Genomic DNA, 21,209 nt, shown 5'->3' with positions numbered 1-21,209 from the left:
TTAAGCCCAGCCTCTCATGAATTTGGATGTGGTGTGGCACAGAAATCTCCATTTCTTGTAATGAGAAGGATAATCAGGTATGATTTGTGTTTCTTCTCTCCAGGGCAGCAAGTTCACAAAGCAAAAGCTGTGCTTGCATGTGGAAAATTAAAAGTTTTAACTGCAAATAGGACAATAATTTTAACTTTTTTTTTTTTCAAGAATATATGCCAGGGCTAACTTCCAAAGGAATTTCAAGTTAGCTTTAGTAATGGAGACAGTATCAGAAAGTTCACCTGAAGAGGCCACGGGCCTTCCTTTTCCACCTACACTGCATACAGGGCTCTTAATTTTTAAAAAGTTCTACTGAAGCACTAGCTGAATCAAGGGATTAGAGAAACCACATGAGGTAAATTTAGTTGCAAAAGGGGTACCCAGGCTTTCTCTGCTCATCTTTCGATTTTCACTGAGTTATTTGACAATGATGTGAAAGTTTCTTCTAGCATGCCAGTACATAAAACAGTGGGAAGTTCAAATTAGCTCACTTTTTCAAGAGAAGAAAGCAAAAAGTAAATCTACTGTTCAACGTCACATGCTACCGTTGTTCAGTCACTAAGTCATGTGTGACACTTTGTGACCCCACGGCTTGCAGCATACCAGGCTTCCTTGTTCTTCACTATCTCCTACAGTTTGCTCAAACTCATGTCCACCGAGTTGGTGATGCCTTCCAACCACCTCATCCTCTGTCGTCCCCTTCTTCTCTTGCCCTTAATCTTTCCTAGCCTCAGGGTCTTTTCCAATGAGTCAATTCTTTGCATCAGGTGGCCAAAGTATTGGAGCTTCAACTTCAGCATCAGTCCTTCCAATGAATAGTCGGCGTTGATTTCCCTTAGGACTGACTGGTTTGATTTCCTTGCTGTCCAAGGGACTCTCAAGAGTCTTCTCCAGCTACCACAATTCGCAAGAATCAATTCTTAGGCACTCAGCCTTCTTTATGGCCCAACTCTCACATCTGTACATGACTACTGGAAAAACCGTAGCTTTCACTATATGAACCTTTGTCAGCAAAGTGATGTCTCTGCTTTTTAAAACACTGTCTAGGTTTGTCATAGCTCGTCTTCCAAGGAGCAAGTGTTTTTTTTTAATTATGTGGCTGCAGTCAACATCTGCAGTGATTTTGGAGCCCAAGAAAATAAAATCTGTCACTGTTTCCACTTTTTCCCATGTATATGCCATGAAGTGCTTCCCAAAGTTATAGGAACACACATGTCAATAAAAAGGAACAAAGCCACATTAACCAATAAATAAAATAGACAAATTAACTTCTCACCTGCATCTAGTTTCATGAAGTAGGTTGGTTTTTCAATAACAATGTCACACTGAGCATCTTCTACAGGTCTGAAGTTGAGTTCAGTGTAGCTCTGTAGCTCCGCAAACCTGGAATTAAGAATCAGGAGATGCTTTCAAAGGGCTCCTCCTAGATCTCTTGTTGCAACACTGTACTCTGTTCATTAGGTGAGTTTTATTTCCAGAAAATACTCATAAACACATGCGAGACTTTTCAAACTTACTAATACTTACGCAGCTTGATATTAATTTTAATGTTGAGACAAGAAACAAAAATGATTTTAAATTTCAGCCTAATGTGCAAGAGCAACTGGGACCAAAGAAGAAATTTCTGACAAAGAAGAAATTTCCACAGGGTTGGCAAAAAAAATCTACCAGTAAAGTGGAAAGATTCAGAAAGGTTTCTTGCAGTCTGGCAAGGCTCAGAAGGAACACTGACCTAGAGAACCTTTTTGGATTCTGAGAAAGACGGCGTTCCAAGAATTATCAAGTACTTTGGGAAAAACTGCAGACAACTACGTTTCCCAGAAGAAAGAAAACTCTATTTCTCAGAAAACCACTTCTGAAGCCACTTGGTACAATTTTCTTCCATACAGAAGAAGACAATCACAAGTTAATCTACAGATCATTTGTAAACTTTTTATCTTTGAGACTATATGTGATGTAAGACAAGTATCAAAGAGATCCTTTTAAAACACACATAATGCCAAAATGTTTATTCCAGTGGTTTCAAAAATATGTCCACAAATTCTTTGATACTTCTTCCTTCCAGAGGTGGAGATGAATTCCCTGCCCTGGAGGGTGAGCTGGAGTTAGTGATTCACTTGTAATGAACAGAATATGGCAGAAGTGATGGTGATCACTTACGGTGTGACCATCAGGGTATAAATATAAAGACTGAGGCCTCCGTTTTGGGCCATGCTTACACATGCTCTCTCTCTGACAACATGATCTTGGGGAAGTCGGCTGCCAGGCTGTCGGCAGCCTCAGGGAGAGGCCCATATGGTAAAGAAATGACACCTCTAGCCAACAAGCAGAGAAGAAAACCTAAAGATAACAGTTACATGAGTGAGTTTAGGAAACAGATTCTACAGGCCCAGCTGTGCCTGAACCACACAGCTAAGCTGCCCCCAAATCCTGGCTGTCGGAAACTTTGTGTGATAAAAAATCTTCACTGTTTTAAGCTGCTAAATGTTTGAGTAATTTATGATACAGCAATAAATAATTAACATAAATATACCCTATCAAAAGATACTAGGAAACAAATGTCAAATATTTGATTTTGGATCTCAGATATCAAAGTGTGCTAGGAATAGAATTCCCCACTAGAAAAGAGGAACGCCTACTGCAAAAGTCTCTTACATGAAGTAAGATCTTGCACTGCAAACTCTAACATGCCACATAAACCTGTGAAAGGCAGTTTTCCTGAACAGTTTGCTTAGCATGAACGTTTGACATCAAAAACGCACTCAGAAGAAAAAAAGAGAACACTCTTTGAGATAAATCTTAACTATTTTTTTTTGATCTGTCTCTTTTTAAAGCAAAGGAAATAAAAGGAAAAATAAATAAATAGGACCTAAGTAAACTTAAATGCTTTTCCACAGCAAAGGAAACCCTCAATGACATGGAAAGACAACCTAAGAATGGAAGAATATATTTATAAATGATATGACCAATAAGAGGTTAATATCTAAAATATATCAACAGTTCATACAACTCAACATCAAAAAACCAAACAACTCAATTAAAAAATGGGCAGAAGACCTGAAGAGAAATTTCTTCTAAAAACAATACACCAACAGCCAACATGAAAAGATGATCAGCATCACTAATGAAAACATGATCAACATCACTAAACCAGGAAATGCAAATCAAAACCGCATCTGTCAGAATGGTTATCACCAAAAAGAACACAAATAGCAAATACTGGTGAAGATGTGGGGAAAAGGGAAACCTCATTCACTATTGGTGGGAATGTAAACTGGTGCAGCCACTGTGTAAAACAATATGGAGCTTTCTCAAAAAAATAAAAATAGAGCTACCATATGACCCATGAATTCCACTCCTGGGTATATATCTGAAAAAAATGAAAACACTAATTTGAAAAGATACCTGCACCCCAATACTCACAGCAATGTTATTCGCAATTGCCAGGATATAGAAGCAATCTATGAGTCCATCAAAAGATGAAAGGATAATGAAGATTATATACATATATAATGGAACACTAGATGTGACAGCTGATCCATAAAGAAGGCTGAGCACTGAAGAATGAAAGTGAAAGTGAAAGTCGCTCAGTCACAGTCGCCTCAACTCTTTGTGACCCCATAGACTATACAGTCCATGGAATTCTCCAGGCCAGAATACTGGAGTGTGTAGCCTTTCCCTTCTGCAGGGGATCTTCCCAACCCAGGGAATGAATCTAGGTCTCCTGCATTGCAGATGGATTCTTTACCAGCTGAGCCACAAGGGAAGCCCAAGAATACTGGATTGGTAACCTATCTGTTCTCCAGAGGATCTTCCCAATCCAGGAATTGAACCAGGGTCTCCAGCATTGCAGGAAAATTGTTTACCAACTGAGCTATCAGGTAAGCACTGAAGAATAGATACTTTCAAATTGTGGTGCTGGAAAAGACTCTTGAGACTCCCTTGGACAGCAAGGAGATCCAACCAGTCGATCCTAAAGGAAATCAACACTGACTACTCATTGGAAGGATTGCTGCTGAAGCTGAAACTCCAATATTCTGGCCACCTGATGCGAAGAGCCGACTCACTAGAAAAAACCCTGATGCTGGGAAAGACAAGAGGCAAAAGGAGAAGGAGTGGCAGAGGATGAGATGGTTAGATAGCATCACTGACTCAATGGGCATGAATCTGAGCAAACTCTGGGAGATAATGGAGAACAGGGGAGCTGGGCGTGCCACAGTCCACGGGCTTGCAAAGAGTCAGACACGACTTAGCAACTGAACAACAGCAACAACAAATAATCGAATACTACTCAGCCACAGTAAAAATTTAACAACATGAATGGACTTGGAGGGTGCTATGATTAGTAAAATAACTCAGAGAAAGACAAATAATGTATGATATCACTTATATGTGGGATCTAAAAAATAAAACAAAGTAGTGAATATAACAAAAAAGAGATTAACAGATACAGAAAACAATGGTTACAACTGGGAGAGGGAAATGGGTAGGGGCAAGACAGAAGTAGGGGATTAAGAGGTACAAACAGATATAAAAAAGTTATAAGGAAATATTATTGTACAACCCAGGGAATATAGCCAATATTTTATAATAACTAAGTATGTATAACTAAGTATGTATATAGTATAACTAACCTTTAAAAACTGTGAATCCCTATGTTATATACCAGAAACTTATATAATATTGTATATCAACTATATCCCACCAAAAAGAAAGAAAGTGAACATTATGAGTGTCCTGTATGACTATAAAGGGAAGCATGACAGGTTCTAGGATGATGCAACAGTTTCTTTAGTGACTATGATAGTGGTTACATTTACCTAAACACATGATATAAATTTTATTGAGCTCTACATCCAAAAAATAAAGAATGCATGGAAGTACTGATAATATTCAAATGTGCTTATTTAATAACATTGTACCACATATACACAATGGAATATTACTCAGCTATTAAAAAGAATGCATTGGAATCAGTTCTAATGAGGAGGATGAAACTGGAGCCTATTATACAGAGTGAAGTAAGTCAGAAAGAAAAACACCAATATAGTATATTAATGTATATATATATGGAATTTAGAAAGATGGTAACGATGACCCTATATGTGAGACAGCAAAAGAGACACAGAGATAAAGAACAGACTTATGGACTCTGTGGGAAAAGGCAAGGGTGGGATGATTTGAGAGAACAGCATTGAAACATGTCTATTACCATATGTGAAACAAATCACCAGTCCAGGTTGGATGCATGATACAGGGTGCTCGGGGCTGGTGCACTGGGAAGACCCTGAGGGATGGGATGGGGAGGGAGGTGGGAGGGGGGTTCAGGATGGGGAACACATGTACACCCATGGCGGATTCATGTCAATGTATGGCAAACCACTACAATATTGTAAAGTAATTATCCTCCAATTAAAATAAATTTTAAAATTTAGAAAAATAAAAAAAATAACATTGTACCAAAATCAATTTCCTGCTTTGGATTGCTGTGCTATGCTTATTTAAGATGTTATCATTAGAGGAAGCTGGGGTAAGGGTACAATGGAAATTCCTTGTACTATTTTTAAAACTTCTTATGCTACTTTTGAATTATTCTTAAATGTCTATGACTCTAAAGTTATCTTAAAATAAAAAGGTTTTAAAGTACCCCAACTCTCTAATTTCCAGAGATAGTAAATGTCTTGATAGACCTAGTTTAATATTCAAAAAATTTTAAATCAAAAAATGTGTTCTTCAGTCTATCTAAAGTTCAAAAAGCTTATGAAAGGTGCTTAAAATCAGGGTAGTGTTTATCTTTGGAAAGGAGGGTGGGGTTTGCATTTGGGAGAGAGTCTGGGTAGATGATGGTCTAATTCTGACCCAGGTAAGAGTTACTCAAGTGGGCTTACTTTTTCAAAATCTAAACTTTACATTTCTCTATATGCTTGGTATATGCTTTAATAAGTGTGTATTTTTTTCAAATGTACTCTCCATTAAGTCTTGAAAAAATAACAACAAAAAAAATAAAATAAAATGTACTCTCCAAAACACATGCAGCAATTATGAGGAGCTAAAAAAATTCATTTTTGAACATTTTTGTTAGCAAACAGTACATATTGTATCTCTTCCTAATATTTTATGAACACATACTTAAGTATGTGTTATACACAGCAATACAACTGATGATTCACTCTGAAGCCACCACTCCCCAGAAGCTCAGGCCAAATTATCCACAAATGGAGTAACATTTTCCATTTAGAGTCCCTACGAAAATTCGTAAGCATCAAAAATAAAGACAAATACTTCAGAAACATATTCCCCACCCCTGCCCACCCAAAAAAATCTTACCAAGACTGCAGAGGGCTTTTGCGCTGACCTTGAGACATCAACGAACGAATGTCAAGTTTACAGTGTCCTCCAATTTCCCCACTATGGACAAAATCTTCCTTGAATCTAGTGGATAAGAAAAAATTGAGTTTGGAATTTTTTTCATGACTCAGGCACACAGGTTATAACTAAAGCAGTCTACCAATTTCCAAAATCAGTTTTTCATTAGAAGTTAACTCTTGTAATAGAACATTTCAAATTTCTACAAAAAGTAGCAAAACCGTATCTAATGTAGCCATCATATAGCTTCATAATGATCAACTCATTATGACAGGTGTGGGTCATTCATCTCCCTCTCCCATTCTCAAACCTCATCACCATATTACTAGGAAGCAAATCCAAGGCATATTCCTGGACCTGCAAATATTTCAAGATTTTCCTTGAAAATCTTGATTTTAACATCCAGCACCGAAGTACCTGTCATGGTTTCTCTTGATGTTTCTTAAATCAAGGTAGATATTGGTGGCTCTACAGTACTGAAGGTAACGGGAACACACCAGACTTGAGTCATTCTGAAATAAGGTGGAGAAACAAGAAAAAGATAACTGTGAGCATTAACACTTCAAGGACACACCCAGACTTGCTAGACATCAAGCCAACAGCATGTAGCTTTCAGGTTCCAACCACACACTGTGATGAATACTTCCCAATGACGCTTCTGTTTAAGAATTTTCCTCCCTGGGAGGCATTGCCCAAGCATACTTTTGCCAACTTGCACCCTTTTAGGTTACTACAAAGAACTCCCAAATGTTCTATTTCTATAATCTTCAAACTTTAAAGAGCCCAGAGTTGATTTTATGATTCAGTTTATCTTCATGAGAAAAAAAAAAAAGGGCACTCAGAACCCTCACTACCCTCACAGCTGTGTGAAAAAGCATTTTCAAAGATGAGCCAAAGGAAACAAGGAAGAAGGCACATGCCACAGACCTTAAAAGGCAAGGCAGGAAGGGTAGTTTGTCAAATATGAGTTACTTTCAGCAAGCCTTTCCCCAGTAGTTTAGCAGTAAAGAATCTGCCTGCAATGTAGGAGATGCAGGAGATGTGAGTTTGATCCCTGGGTTGGGAAGATCCTTTGGAGGAGGGCATGGCAACCCACTCCAGTATTCTTCCCAGGAAAATCCCATGGACAGAGGAGTCTGGCGGGCTACAGTCCATGGGGTCTCAAAGAGTCAGACACAAATGAAGTGACTGAGTATGCATGCAGGCAAAGGAGTTTAAAAGTCAACCACGGGGTCTGTTTCTACTTCTGCCAACTGTATTGAAAGAGGGATAGCTTCAAAAACTTTTATCTGCCCTGGGCTGTACTGTGAGATTTAAATGCCATTCTGTTGCTTTCCCCATAACTCCCAACTGACCCTTAATGGCCATTAACCTGGACCCGCATGGTGTTTTAGAATCTGGAGTTGGTAAGGGGTCACACCCTGATAGCAAAAAACCTATCAAAGCAGATCTTGGTGAGGAAAGCATTTTGCAAATCACCTTGGAAGACGTGTGCAACATGGGGTTGAGGCTCTTTCCTGCCGTCTTCCCCATGAACAGCTAGACTCCAACAAAAGTATAAAGTACTGTCTGTCAAAGACACCTCGCAGCAGTGCAGGTTCACGCCTTGCCTGAATCTCATGGTTCAGGCACCTTACTAGAATCACTTAAAGTTCTATCATGTGACACCGTTCCAAAGCACTACGGAGCATATATTCACTTTTGGAATGCAAGTGATTTAAATATTTTTTGGTTTCTTAGACTGGCTGGAGATAACAGAGACTCCTGCGATGTCAGAGGCTTGGGCCCAGTTCATGAACATTGGGTGGATCTTAATCCTAAGTGCTTATGATTCTCTGGGGCTTTAAAAAACTATCACTGAGCCCTTTGCTGTGAGCCTGGCCCTGCATGGAGCATCCTTCAATACAGAATCTCATTTCAGCTTTACCACAAGCTGTCAAACAGGCATGGCTTTAAAGCAAAAGAAACTGAACACGGAAAAGGTGGCGTGCTGTTTCCACAGATCAAGATTTGAAACCAGTAGTCCATTCTTCTCCTTATTACCCCAAACTGCCTCCTGACAATGTGTTTGTTTTACCACTGAGTGCAATGGGGTATGAGTGAAAGCCCAAGAAAAAGATCTGCATTCTAATTCTAGAAAGATTGAAGGCAAAAGGAGAGGGAGCGGCAGAAAATGGTTAGATAGCATCACTGACTCAATGGACATGAACTGATGACATAAACTCTAGGAGATAATCAATGATAGGGAAGCCTGCTGTGCTGCAGTCCTTGGGGTCACAAAGAGTTGCATGCAACTTAATGACTGAACAACAACAACAGAATTGTAGAAGACCACACTTAGTAGCTGTGTGGTCTTTGACAGGTCACTTCACATTTCTGAGGTTCCTCTCTAGTTCAACAGCACCGATAATACCTGCCCTGCTTATTTGTTATACTGTTTGTGAGAATCAAATCAGATAACATACTGAAAAGCTTTTTGCAAAATGTAAAGTGCCAAAAAAATACAGAACAGCAAGGTGGGAGTGTATCACCCGTCCCAAACTACCAGCAAGGAAATTTTTAAAGATGTAATTCATCAACTTACCTTCTTTAGTGTATGTTGGGGGAATAATTAATTCTAAAACTAGAAATATTTGACCTACCTCAAAATATGACCATCTGATATGTGTGTGAAAACAAGGACATGGCTTCCAACTTGGTTTTGGAAGTTAAATAAAACTTTAAGCCAATAAATACATGAGAGTGAGGGTTTCCTCTTATAGTGCCCTCTATCTTGTATTTATATTATAATCTAACCACTACGAGTGCAGGGAATTAAGAGGTACAAAGTATGACGTGTAAAACAAGCTAAAAGGATACATTGTACAACACAAAGAATATAACCAATATTTTGCAATAACCATCAATGGAGTATAACCTTTAAAAATGTGAATCTGAATCACTGTATTGTATATCTGTAACTTATACAATATTACACATCAACGACACCTCAATAAATAAATGAATAAATAGATACCACATGTATTTTTAAATAAACATCTTCACTTATGAAGGGGTTGAACATCCACCTTTTCCTTCGGCTGGCAGAGCACATGGAGCTCCTCCAGACGCTCTCCCGCATATCCAAAGTCAGCTTGCTTCCAGAATATTTCCTGGGCTGATTCAAGAGTGTCCGTCCTGTTTGCAAACACAACAATTCTGTGATATTCAACTTTTTATTTTTTCTGGACCTTAAATTTTCTAAACATTACATTGCTAGAAGTCAGTCATTATTTTCTTAAGTAAACTATCATAATTTTAAAAATCTACCCCTCACTACATGAGGTTACCAAAATAAGTTATTTACAGACTTACTTCCTGATAACAAACATACACAATGGAAATGGATGTGGTCAGGATGATTTGGAACTGAAGACAATGAACTGTTAATTACTGCATTTTCTTTGCCCCATTAACCTTGTCTGTATTGGAAATACTGATTATACTTAACTCTCTTCTCCAAAACCAAAGTCAGCCATCCATCTCTTTTGTTAGCATATGGTGAGGAAAAGTATTTTCTGTGAACCATATTGTTTTATCCCTCTAGCAGAGTAAATGAGAGATACTCCTGTCCCAGTGGGAGACAGTCAAGACAAGTGAAGTTAATCATGAAGTAAGCAAATTAATATCTAAAGGAATTATTATCTAATACCAAAAGAGTCTAGCTTGGAACTGATGTCAGCATAAACTGCAGAGAAAGGAGCCGAGTACAGGGCAGGAGGGATTCCATCCAGAAACTTACCATCCCATATCCACATAGGTGCAAACAGGGTAACCAAATCTGAACTCTGGTCTGCAGGATTTCTCATAACCCCAGCAGTACTTCAAATTTTCTAAGTGTTTCTGGAACATAAGAGGTGTGTGTTGAGACTGGTCTACCTTCTGACATTCAGAGAGGACTCATTGATTTTTTTTTTCCATGAAAAAAAACAATCTTTCTATAACTTTCACTTTCACATTTTATAATACATACTCATGAAAGAGAAATAAGTAAATTCTAAGAAAAGCAGTCTTGAGATTCTTAACAGCAATTATCTTTAGTCACCAATCCCTCCCCCACCAGGTCTATTTTCCAAACAAGTCTGGGTTTTAGCTAGACTACCACAGATTATTTGAGTTGGGATTTTTTTTTTTTAATTAACATTTTTTTATTGCAGTATAGTTGAAATTTACAATGTGTTAATTACTGTTCTGTAGCAAATTGATTCAGTTTTACATACACACACACACACATTCTTTTCTTAAATCTTCTTTTGCATTATGGTTTATCATAGGATACTATACAGTAGGATAGGATGCTATACATAGGATGCTATACATAGGATGCTATACAGTAGGACCTTGTTATGTATCCATTCTGTATAGAAAAGCTTACATCTGCTTACCCCAAGCTCCCACTCCATCTCTCCCCCGACCCCCTTGGCTGAAATGAAACTTTTTGAAGTAGCTTAATGAAGTCAAGTGAGTAAACTGATTCTAAAATCAGTCCCAAGAGAGTCATAAAAAATGGAATTTCTATCACCAAAAGGATCACAACTAAACTGAATGGATCAGCAGCTTTATTGACTGATCAAGACCAGCAGAGACCCTGGGGGACACACAGTTGCTGTGACCCAGGAAGCTCAGGAGGGTGTTCCGGAGGCCCCTGGGGGCAGGGCCAGCTGGCTTCCCAGCCCGCCTGTCCACACGCTTCCTGTGCCAGCACATGGGAAAGGAAATGCCTCACAATGGCCCGCTTTGATCTCAGGCCTCGTGAGATGTCTGAATGGGCTCCAATTTGAAACCATTCCAACAACTCTGAAACAGAAGGAAGGCCACAGTAACAGTCCTAATTATGGAGAGACAGAGGTGTAGGTGTTATTGCCAAAATGAAGTGCTGAGAGATGCTCTTAAGTGCAATTTAAGAAAGGAGAGGTGTGAAATTCTCCAGTTACTTTCAACTACATGTTCTTTTCTGCATCAAATCTAATTCATTTCATTTACAAACTAGACAAACCGTACAGACTGCCTATTTCTTTTACGAGTGATTTAGATTTGTAATCTCACTCTTGTGAGCGGAACATACTTCTAAGCAAAGTTGAGTCACTAAGAAGCATGAGATGAAATACAAACATCAACTGACCCACAGTTACAACCAGGAGTCTACCTGCAGATTCAAGTTATGATGGGGGGACTAGTAAACCAGCCTCGATTGCAACCTTTTAAAAATATGCAAGAAGAGGAGAAATAAGATTTACCTTATAAGGACAATGTGAGTCTTTCCTGCAGACTGTGGCAATATGCCTGTTATTGTGCAAAAAGAAGGGAATATGCTCTTCCGGCAGGCGGAGGCTGGCATAGTTGAACAGAGGGGTGGCTGGAATGCCATCAGCCTGGGGAGGAACCTTGTCTTGGCCACTCAGGGGGACCTCAGGAAGCAGTGCTCCAAAGACAAGCAGCATGAACATAGCAACCTCCACACCTAAAGGCCAAATTGATAACATCCTCATTAAGACAGAGCCTTCAAAGTCAAAGGGATCAAGGGTTAAGTACAATTATAACTAACTTCACTATTTTACTGAAAAATGTTCCTTTACTCAACAAATACTAATTGTTGTAGGCCAGGCACTGTGTCAGGAGCTAGGTATATGGTGGTGAATAAAACAGGAAAGACCTCTATTTTCATGGAACTTGGAAGCTAGTGCAGTAGATATAAAATAAACAACCAAATAAACAACTTCAGATAATGACAAGGGCTGTGAATCAAATAAACCAAGGTCCAGCACATTTTTTCTGGAAAGAGCCAGGCAGTAAATATTTTTGGCTTTGTAGGTCAGATAGTGTCTGCGCCCGTCAGGAAAGCAGCCGTAGTTATGCTAGCAACGGGGGGACTGTGTTATAATAAAACTTTATTTACAAAGATGGGAGGAGGACCTTGACAGGACCCTGTTTGCTAAGAAAACAATGTAAGTCAGGTAATATGATAGACAACATAGTTTGCTAGTTAAGCAGGCAGACTTTGAAGCTAGGCCACCTAGGCTTGAATGTGGCTGCAGCTTTCTAAGAAGAATGACCTTCAGCAAGTTATTTAAGCTTGCTGTGGATAGGCTTTTCCATCTGTTAAATGGAAATGAGAATAACCCTTTCTCATAGGACTCTCAAGAGGTAAATACTGGCAATATGTCTATATACACCTGGCATGTTAAATGCTATGTTGTGTTTCTTAAATAAAAGTTTAAAGCTACACAGGATGGGGAGGGGTTGCTAAGTAACATTTAAGCTGAGATCTACATGATGCGGATCCAGGAAAACATGCCAGGAAGAAAGAAGAAAGGAAGTACAATGGGTCCGAGCAAGTGTGTACCTGCTGGATTAAAACTAACAATCACTGAAGTATGTGAAAATATGCTATGTGCCAGGTACTCTGCTAAGTACAAGGAGGCAGCAGGGAATAGGCAGCTGAACACTAAACACCTAAGTCCTTGAGAAGCTTACCTTTCCCTGGGTATAAGAACAATGAATGATATTAAGAACTAAGACTAAGAAAACTCTAGGAGTGAAATCCAGACAGTCTGCCTCAGAGCTATACCCTTAAATTCTCTTCATCTGGCTTTAGCATTGAGAAAAGAGATAATGGTCATGAACCTTACTGCATTTCTAACTCATCCCAGGATTAAATCTCTTAAATCAGATTTTTTTTTTCCACAGATAATAAACATGCCATTTGGGGTTCATTTTAGTGATTTATTTGCTCTAGTTTTTCAAAGTGGTCTTCCCACCAGATGATAAAGCCCTAGTACATATTAGTTACTTCCCACCAGGGTCTGCTGTCACTGAAGCATACTGGAAAAATCCAAAGTTCAAAATCAGCTTTCAATGAATATAGCTGATGGAGACAGGGCCTTTAGAAACAGACTGCTATGTTCAATCACGTCTCAAGTTCCAAGAACAAGCAATCATAACTCAACAGTTGGAATGCCAAGAAGAAATCCTTCCTCCTCTGCAGTAAATGTAATCGTTCTTTTAGGTATCCCTAAAGAGTATCTTGTTATTTGTAATAAAAGTCACCTGAATTAATATTTTTAGTTGAGACTTTTACCTAACTGTGAGTTCATAACAATTTCACAAAATTTAAAATCCACATTAATAATAACAGTGACTCTAATGATAATGAAAACATTTACCTCTTTAATCCTCAGAACCACCCAGAAGTTGCTGTGATGTTTCAGGTATCTAAAGTCTGTTAGAAATGAAACATGTTACCTTAAAAGGTGTCAGAGAAGACTTTTGCATCCCGGTGATATTCTGAGTTAAAAGAAATATTGAGAGAGGAGATAATGAGATAACCTGTAAGCAGAGGGTCTGGCATTCAGTGAGATAAGCCATAACCAGAAGGCCTGGCTTATTAAACCTTTCTCTGCCTTAACAAATACAAGCTACTGAAAGTGAGGTGGCAGGTACAATCCTCAACACGGTAACTTAACAGAAGAGATTCTAACAGAGAGCAGCAAGGAGATGACCCACTTCATACAGGCACCAATTGGTACAGGCCAACAGGACACTCAGCAGATAAAACACTCCTAGGAGCAAACAATCCGACTGGTTCTCACCACAGTAATCCGACTCACCAAATGAAACTGCTCCCTGCTTTCAGATTCAACAGGCAGAATGGCCAGTCTCTCCCAGAAATAGGTCATTGTTATGACCAAGTCGACCTTTGGTTAGCCAAGTCCATTGTCCTCTACTGAGCTCTAACCGTAACCAAACGCAAGGATCTGTAAACGATTTTTCCGCCAAGTGAAAAATCTAAAGGTGCAGATCAGAAACCTGGCTTTTGCAGAAGGCAGGTACCCGCTTGCATAAACTAACAGGAGTGGTTGCTGCGCATGAAAGCCCAACCCCAGGGCCCGACAGAGTGCCTGTCCGGGGTTGAGTCCTCTTGCAGGGAGAGCCCCTGAGGGACAGGCGGGCGCACCTCAGGAGAGGAACGCTTCGGCAGCTGAGCTCCTTTCTCCTTCTGCGCAAAGCTGCTGGTTCCCCCCACCTCTCTATGGGGATACCACGGCTGGATTTCCACTGGCCTAAGAAAGGGGAAGGGAAAGGGAGAAAGCGTGAAAGAGAATGAGAGGTGGAACTCCGACAGTGACAAGGAACACAGGAGTGAGACGGGACAACACTCTGACAGAGCTTGGAAAGTTTACAGAAGCCAGTGGACAGGTGAAAAGCTGAACGCATGTCAGACCCACAAGGACTCCTAAAACGGCTCGCCCCAACTAGCACTAGTTTTACGAGGCAGGAGGTTAGAAAGGGCCTGAGGTGGCCAGGTGAGGTCCATCAGCGGTCCGCTACAACGGCTGCGGAGCCAAGGCGGCGGGGTCGGTGGCGAGCGCCCTTCCGCAGCCATGATGCCGCGCTGGGATCGGGGCGCAGAGATTCCCGGGGACCGCCCGCCCCCCAGCACCGCACACTGCACCCTCCCATCCCAGACCTCAACACGCCTGGGGGGCGGCCTGGAAGGAGGCTCCGTCCCGGCTCGGGAAACCCGATGCTTCCCCGCGCCCGGCGGGCCCGGGGCCCCGCGAGCCGCGGCAGGCGCCGTGAAGAGGGCCGAGCCCTCGGTAACGGGAGGATTAGCGCGGCTTCCCCACGTCCGCCTTCTCGGCCCTTGGGCGATGGAAGGCGCGGGGGGACCCGTGGAGAAGCGCCAGCCCGCCGGGAAGCCGCGCTGGGAGCAGGCAGAAGCGCCCACCGCGCGCCCGGGCGAGGCAGAGGGCGGGGGGCGGGTGAAGATTCCGCGGAGCGCGGGGCGAGTCCCACCTGGAGCCTGGGAAGCCGGGGCTGCGGAGGCGGCGGCGGCGGCGCTCGGGCTAAGGGAGTCGTCATAACCGGCGACTGCAGCTCACCGGAAACCTCCGGCGCCGGAGCCGGGCCAGGGGGCGCCCGGGAGCTGCCGGGACACCTAGGCCGGCCTGCGCGGGGAGCCGTTCCCCCGCCCCGCATGGGGTCCTCGGGGCCGGAGCCGGGACCACGCGCGCAAGACCTCACGCGGAGGCAAGGGGCATGGTCCGCGGCTCCCTGCGTTTCCCGCCAGAACGAGAACCTCGGCTGCGACCCCGGCCATAGCGCCAGCGGAGGAGCAGGACTTTAAGAAACCGGACTGTCCTCCTTGGGAGGTAGCGAAAAGTCACTGACGAGACACTGCGACAAGTTGCATAGAAAAGCGGACTCCTTCCCTTCTTCCTTCCCGTTGCACTGAGGCGGAGGGTTACTGTATCCGTATTTACGGTACAAGTTGCCGCCCTCACATTCATTCTCCGAGCCTGCTCGTAGTTGGCTGCACTTTCTGGTGGTGAGAATTCTTCGAAGCCTTGTACATTATATAGTAGTACTCTTGTCTTTCTTAGTGACTATCAGAAAACTCAGCAGCTCAAATGTCACTTTGTGGAGTTTGACTTTTATCCTTTTATTATATTTAAATTGCAATGGTTTATTTTACCATACTTATTTGAACGCCCATCTCCCACACTTTTACTCTTGGCACTCTCGGTCCATATAGTATACTGTGTAGTGTAGAGCACAGTAAAGTTGAGCATTAATTACTGCTTCAACTTGAACTGATCAAAGCTTATGTCATCACAATACATTTATGCTCAGACACAAAGTCACCGGTTTTAACTACTATGATCATCACAAAACACAACGGTTTGTTTCTAAATCTTTACATACTTTTCAAATACTCTTTTTAGGTACTGTTTGGAGAACTGTTATAAGTTCCATTCGTAACCTGCTAAATGAGCCACATTATCTTCTTTTTTTCAAATAATCGCAATGCAGAAACAAGGTATTATTCTAAAGCAATTTACAGTACTAACTCATTTACTCTTCATGTAAGACTTTGCCTCTAAAGGAACTACTGCTCTATTATTTCATACTTTGCCCACCCCTTACTAATAAGGACAGTAGTCATAAAAAGTAATTTCTCAGGTTACTTGCCACCTATTTTGTCATGTACAGGAAATACATCTTTTCTGTTAGTTGATTCAAAAAGAACACACAAGCTAGTCTGCCTCTAAGTGATATGTAATAAAGATATAGAGACAGAGATATATAGACACATAAGAACAAATGAGAACAATATATGAGAAAGGCTTCTAAAAATAGTCTTATTACAAGAGCAGACAGGCCAATCCAACTGTTGCCAGGTGCACATAGTGCAATTTTAAATGGCTAAAAATTAAGTTGTGGTCATTCAGACTCAGAGAAGACAAAATGTAAGGGGGCTTTAAGAACAAGAGGTTGAGTTCTATCATACTGTAACAGCAATTCTTAACAGAGAAATTTCCCTCCCAAAATATCAATGTTAAAGTTTAGTTTCTTTTTTAAGTTTAGTTTTAAATGATAAACTCAAATGTCTATTAATAGTAGACTGATGAATAAACTATAATACACCCATACAATGCAGAGCTAGGCAGGTGTAAAAAAGGACTGAAAAATATCACTATACACTGCAGGATATATTGAATGGAAACAGCACAGTAGAAAAACAATGTGCAATATGCTATCACTCACTGAGGAAAGGCAACATATATCTATGTATATAAATTGTTATTTACAAATGGAATAACAACATTAAAGTGTTTACCTATAGAAACGAGGAAGGAATATAGGTATAGGGAACAAAGAAGGTAAGTTTTTCGAATATACATTGTATAGATGTGACTTTAGAATCAGTGAACATTTTACATTATAAAACAAAAGTAAATTTTAAGAAGTAATCCTTGAAAACTGACAGTAAAATGAAACAAATCCAACTGTCATACAGTTGTGGCATATACCACAACAGGGGAACTAAACCAAGTGACTTTGAAATAGAATCTGTACGTTTTGGTGGAATGTACCTTCAGGGATAAAAGAATTACAATAAATTACAAACTGCTTTCAGAAGCCAAATTATTGGTGGCAATGTTGGTTGGATGGTTGGGATAAACCATATAAGAGTAATTAAGATGGTATCTTTGAAGCTAAAATTTTTGACATGCAGTATAGCTGTTAAGCCTGATGGAAGTTGTAGTTCCAAATTTGAAATGGAGTTTAAGTATGAACTAACAATATATTTTATCCTTAAAAACAAATCTCTCCATCATCTGTTGAAAAGGCCTAGAAACCAACCTGGTATTCTAGCAAGAAACTCTCCTTGTGCCCAGACTGTGATCTTGGCAAACACTTTCCCATTTAAGGAACATGGGATCCAAAGAAAAATGGATAAATTGGGATACCCAAAGAAAAATAATCTTAGATATGGGGCCGGAAATGTAGTAGAAGAATCTGAAAGATCTTACAGGAAGATGCAAGGAAGCAATCAAATGCTATGAGGGTCATATCATAAGGACTCAGGAACCAATTTGAGAAGACTCCCTCCTGCCAAAATTGGAATAATTTAAAAGCATCTGTAGGGTAACTATAATGGATTGAAGCACAAATGTACTTAAATATTAAATTCAAAAAGACCCAACTAGAGATTTCCCTGGTGGTCCAGAGGTTAAGAATCCGCCTGCCAATGCAGGGTACATGGGTTCAATCCCTGGCTCAGGAAGATCCCATATGCCTAGGAGCAACTAAAGCCCATGTGCCACAACTACTGAAGCCCAGATCCCACAAGCAGCAACAAGGAATAGCCCTGGCTCAATGCAACTAGAGAAAGCCGGCACATGAGTGAAGACCCAATGCAGCCATAAATAAATAAATTTCTTAAAAAATCCAACTAATCGATTAAATACACAAGCCAAAAACCTCATTTCTCATCTTTGATGACAGAAAGGAACCAATTTTAATTATAAAAACTGGTAAAGGAAAAAAATGAAGCATATTTATCCTGTCTTTCCTATATGAATTATGATGCAAGTAATCCAAATAGTTGATGAAGTAAAGTTACTTTTTATAGAAACATTTCAGATTTAAGTAAGTCATACTTCTGAAACTTGCTTCAAAATAGCCAATATGAATTGAGAGGAAGCACAAGTGAAATATAAAAGAAACAGAATGGGCCATAAATTGAATGCTATTAAAGAGCAAATGTTAATAAGTTTATGGGACTCATTTATCTGCTATTTCTTTTACGTAACTTTGAAATTTTCTATAATCATAATTTTTACATCACATTACAAGTTTGCTAAATGTGTTTTAAGTTTGCCAGTCATATATTGGTATTTTGGATAGCTCACAGAAAGTAAGTGTTAGCATGAACTATCTGCAGAATACAGCTTATTGGTTCTCTGATATATCCAATTACTTAAACCATAAATCAAAGGTATTGAAATTTTAAGCAAGCAAATCTTGACTAAATTTGATCTTATGCTACAGTTCATCTATATACTTACAGTTTTACAGAAGAGCAGGAAGAGAAGCAGCATTTTATAGTTAATGGTTCAGAGCTGGGACTCTGCAGCCTAATGGTATAAATTATTTGCCATATGAGCATGACCATTTGCTTAACCTTTTTTCATTTTAAAAATGAAGATGATAATGGTATCAACTTTAAAAGGATATGAAGATATAGTGCAGGTATACAATCTTTTTCCAAAATCTTTGGTACCATATACGTTCCTGAATTTTTTTTTAATAGGGTATGCACACCATCCAAACACTGTAACACCATAATCTGCAAAATGCATGAATGCTCACACTAAGTGAGATAAAGCCTGTAAAAGCCTCATGTCAGTGAAAGTCAAGCTTTACTACCAAAACAGATTTGACAACAAGCTTATTTTTAAAAAGCACTTGGTTTTCAGAGCTTTCTAGATTTTGTGACAGTGGATAAGTGATTATGATCCCATATAAGTGAATTCCTTAAACAAAAGCAAAGCAAGCACTGTGTTCCCTATTATCACCCATGACCACAGATTTTCATTTAATAATATGTATTGGTAAAAATTAAGACTGTCATTTTAAAAAAGACATATAGGCATGGAACACCTCTACCTACCATACTCTGACAAACACTACCTGTAAAAGAAGAGAGTTTAACAGAAAAACCTCCCTTTAGCCCTTGCTTAGTATTATTTGAGGACTGAAATGAAATTTACCTTACTTGGGAGTAGGTCAGTGTGGGGAATAAATTCAGGACAGCACTATGAGTAAATTCTCTATATTACAATTGTGGATTACTGCAGCATTGTAAGGTTTTATTTGAGAAAATGTATTTTTTAAAGTATTAATATACATTTAATTTCCATTCTGTCTTGTTAAAGGATCTTGATTTGCTAAAGGTTAACTGAGTATATGTAAAGGCAATAGGGCTTCCCTGATGGCTCAGACAGTAAAGAATCTATCTGCAATGCGGGAGACCCAGGTTTGATCCCTGGGTCAGGAAGATCCCATGGAGAAGGGAATGGCTATAGCTTAAAAGTACTTTAAAGGATCAAAGTTGCAGAGTTCAATATTACCAGCAATATAAAGTCACAATAACTTGTGAATGGAGGATACTTACACAGAAGAACTGTACAAAAAAGATCTTCATGACCCAGATAACCATGATAGTGTGATCACTCACCTAAAGCCAGACATCCTGGAATGTGAAGTCAAGTGGGCCTTAGGAAGCATCACTACGAACAAAGCTAGTGGAGGGGATGGAATTCCAGTTGAGCTATTTCAAATCCTAAAAGATGATGCTGTGAAAGTGCTGCACTCCATATGCCAGCAAATTTGGAAAACTCGGCAGTAGCCACAGGATTGGAAAAGGTCAGTTTTCATTCCAATCCCAAAGAAAGGCAATGCCAAAGAATGCTCAAGCTACTGCACAATTGCACTCATCTCACATGGCTAGTAAAGTAATGCTTAAAATTCTCCAAGCTAGGCTTCAACAATAACGTGAACCATGAACTTCCAGATGTTCAAGCTGGTTTTAGAAAAGGCAGAGGAACCAGAGATCAAATTGTCAACATCCGCTGGATCATCGAAAAAGCAAGAGAGTTCCAGAAAAATATCTATTTCTGCTTTATTGACTATGCCAAAGCCTTTGACTGTGTGGATCAAAACAAACTGTGGAAAACTCTGAAAAAGATGGAAATACCAGACTACCTGACCTGCCTCTTGAGAAACCTGTATGCAGGTCAGGAAGCAACAGCTAGAACTGGACATGGAACAACAGACTGGTTCCAAATAGAAAAAAAGAGTATGTCAAGGCTGTATATTGTCACCCTGCTTATTTAACTTCTATGCAGAGTACATCATGAGAAACGCTGGGCTGGAGGAAGCACAAGCTGGAATCAAGATTGCTGGGGGGAAAAAAAAAAAAGATTGCTGGGAGAAATATCAATAACGTCAGATATGCAGATGACACCACCCTTACAGCAGAAAGTGAAGAACTAAGAGCCTCTTGATGAAAGTGAAAGAGAGTGAAAAAGTTGGCTTAAAGCTCAACATTCAGAAAACTAAGATCATGGCATCCAGTCTCATCACGTCATGGGAAATAGATGGGGAAACAGTGGAAATAGTGGCTGACTTTATTTTTCTGGGTTCCAAAATCACTGCAGATGGTGATTGCAGCCATGAAATTAAAAGACGCTTAGTCCTTGGAAGGAAAGTTATGACCAACCTAGATAGCATATTAAAAAGCAGAGACATTACTTTGCCAACAAAGATCCGTCTAGTCAAGGCTATGGTTTTTCCAGTAGTCATGTATGGATGTGAGAGTTTGACTATAAAGAAAGCTGAGCGCCAAAGAATTGATGCTTTTGAACTGTGGTGATGGAGAAGACTCTTGAGAGACCCTTGGACTGCAAGGAGATCCAACC

The 21,209-nt window shown here is 40.1% G+C and overlaps 1 protein-coding gene across 5 annotated transcripts in view; it reads right to left on the bottom strand.

The window, feature by feature from the left end:
• Positions 1 to 15,392, bottom strand: part of EOGT (EGF domain specific O-linked N-acetylglucosamine transferase) — a 41,155-nt gene extending 25,763 nt beyond the window's left edge. The window contains exons 1-8 of one of the 5 annotated variants that reach the window (XM_065933316.1): positions 15,235 to 15,392; positions 13,681 to 13,722; positions 11,676 to 11,899; positions 10,181 to 10,281; positions 9,468 to 9,576; positions 6,817 to 6,911; positions 6,361 to 6,465; positions 1,310 to 1,416 (exon numbers count right to left, since the gene is read on the bottom strand). In XM_065933316.1, the coding sequence (XP_065789388.1) occupies positions 1,310 to 1,416; positions 6,361 to 6,465; positions 6,817 to 6,911; positions 9,468 to 9,576; positions 10,181 to 10,281; positions 11,676 to 11,885 (727 nt within the window). In that variant the 5' untranslated portion in view covers positions 11,886 to 11,899; positions 13,681 to 13,722; positions 15,235 to 15,392. Of the gene's footprint in view, positions 1 to 1,309; positions 1,417 to 6,360; positions 6,466 to 6,816; positions 6,912 to 9,467; positions 9,577 to 10,180; positions 10,282 to 11,675; positions 11,900 to 13,601; positions 13,723 to 14,045; positions 14,726 to 15,234 lie in introns of those variants that run through there. The other 4 variants (XM_065933313.1, XM_065933312.1, XM_065933314.1 and 1 more) reach the window with 4 other exon arrangements.
• Positions 15,393 to 21,209: the final 5,817 nt, after the last annotated feature.

Source organism: Muntiacus reevesi, chromosome 4 (assembly GCF_963930625.1).
Source record: "Muntiacus reevesi chromosome 4, mMunRee1.1, whole genome shotgun sequence".
Classification (NCBI taxonomy): domain Eukaryota; kingdom Metazoa; phylum Chordata; class Mammalia; order Artiodactyla; family Cervidae; genus Muntiacus; species Muntiacus reevesi.
This window is presented reverse-complemented; position numbering and strand designations above follow the sequence as displayed.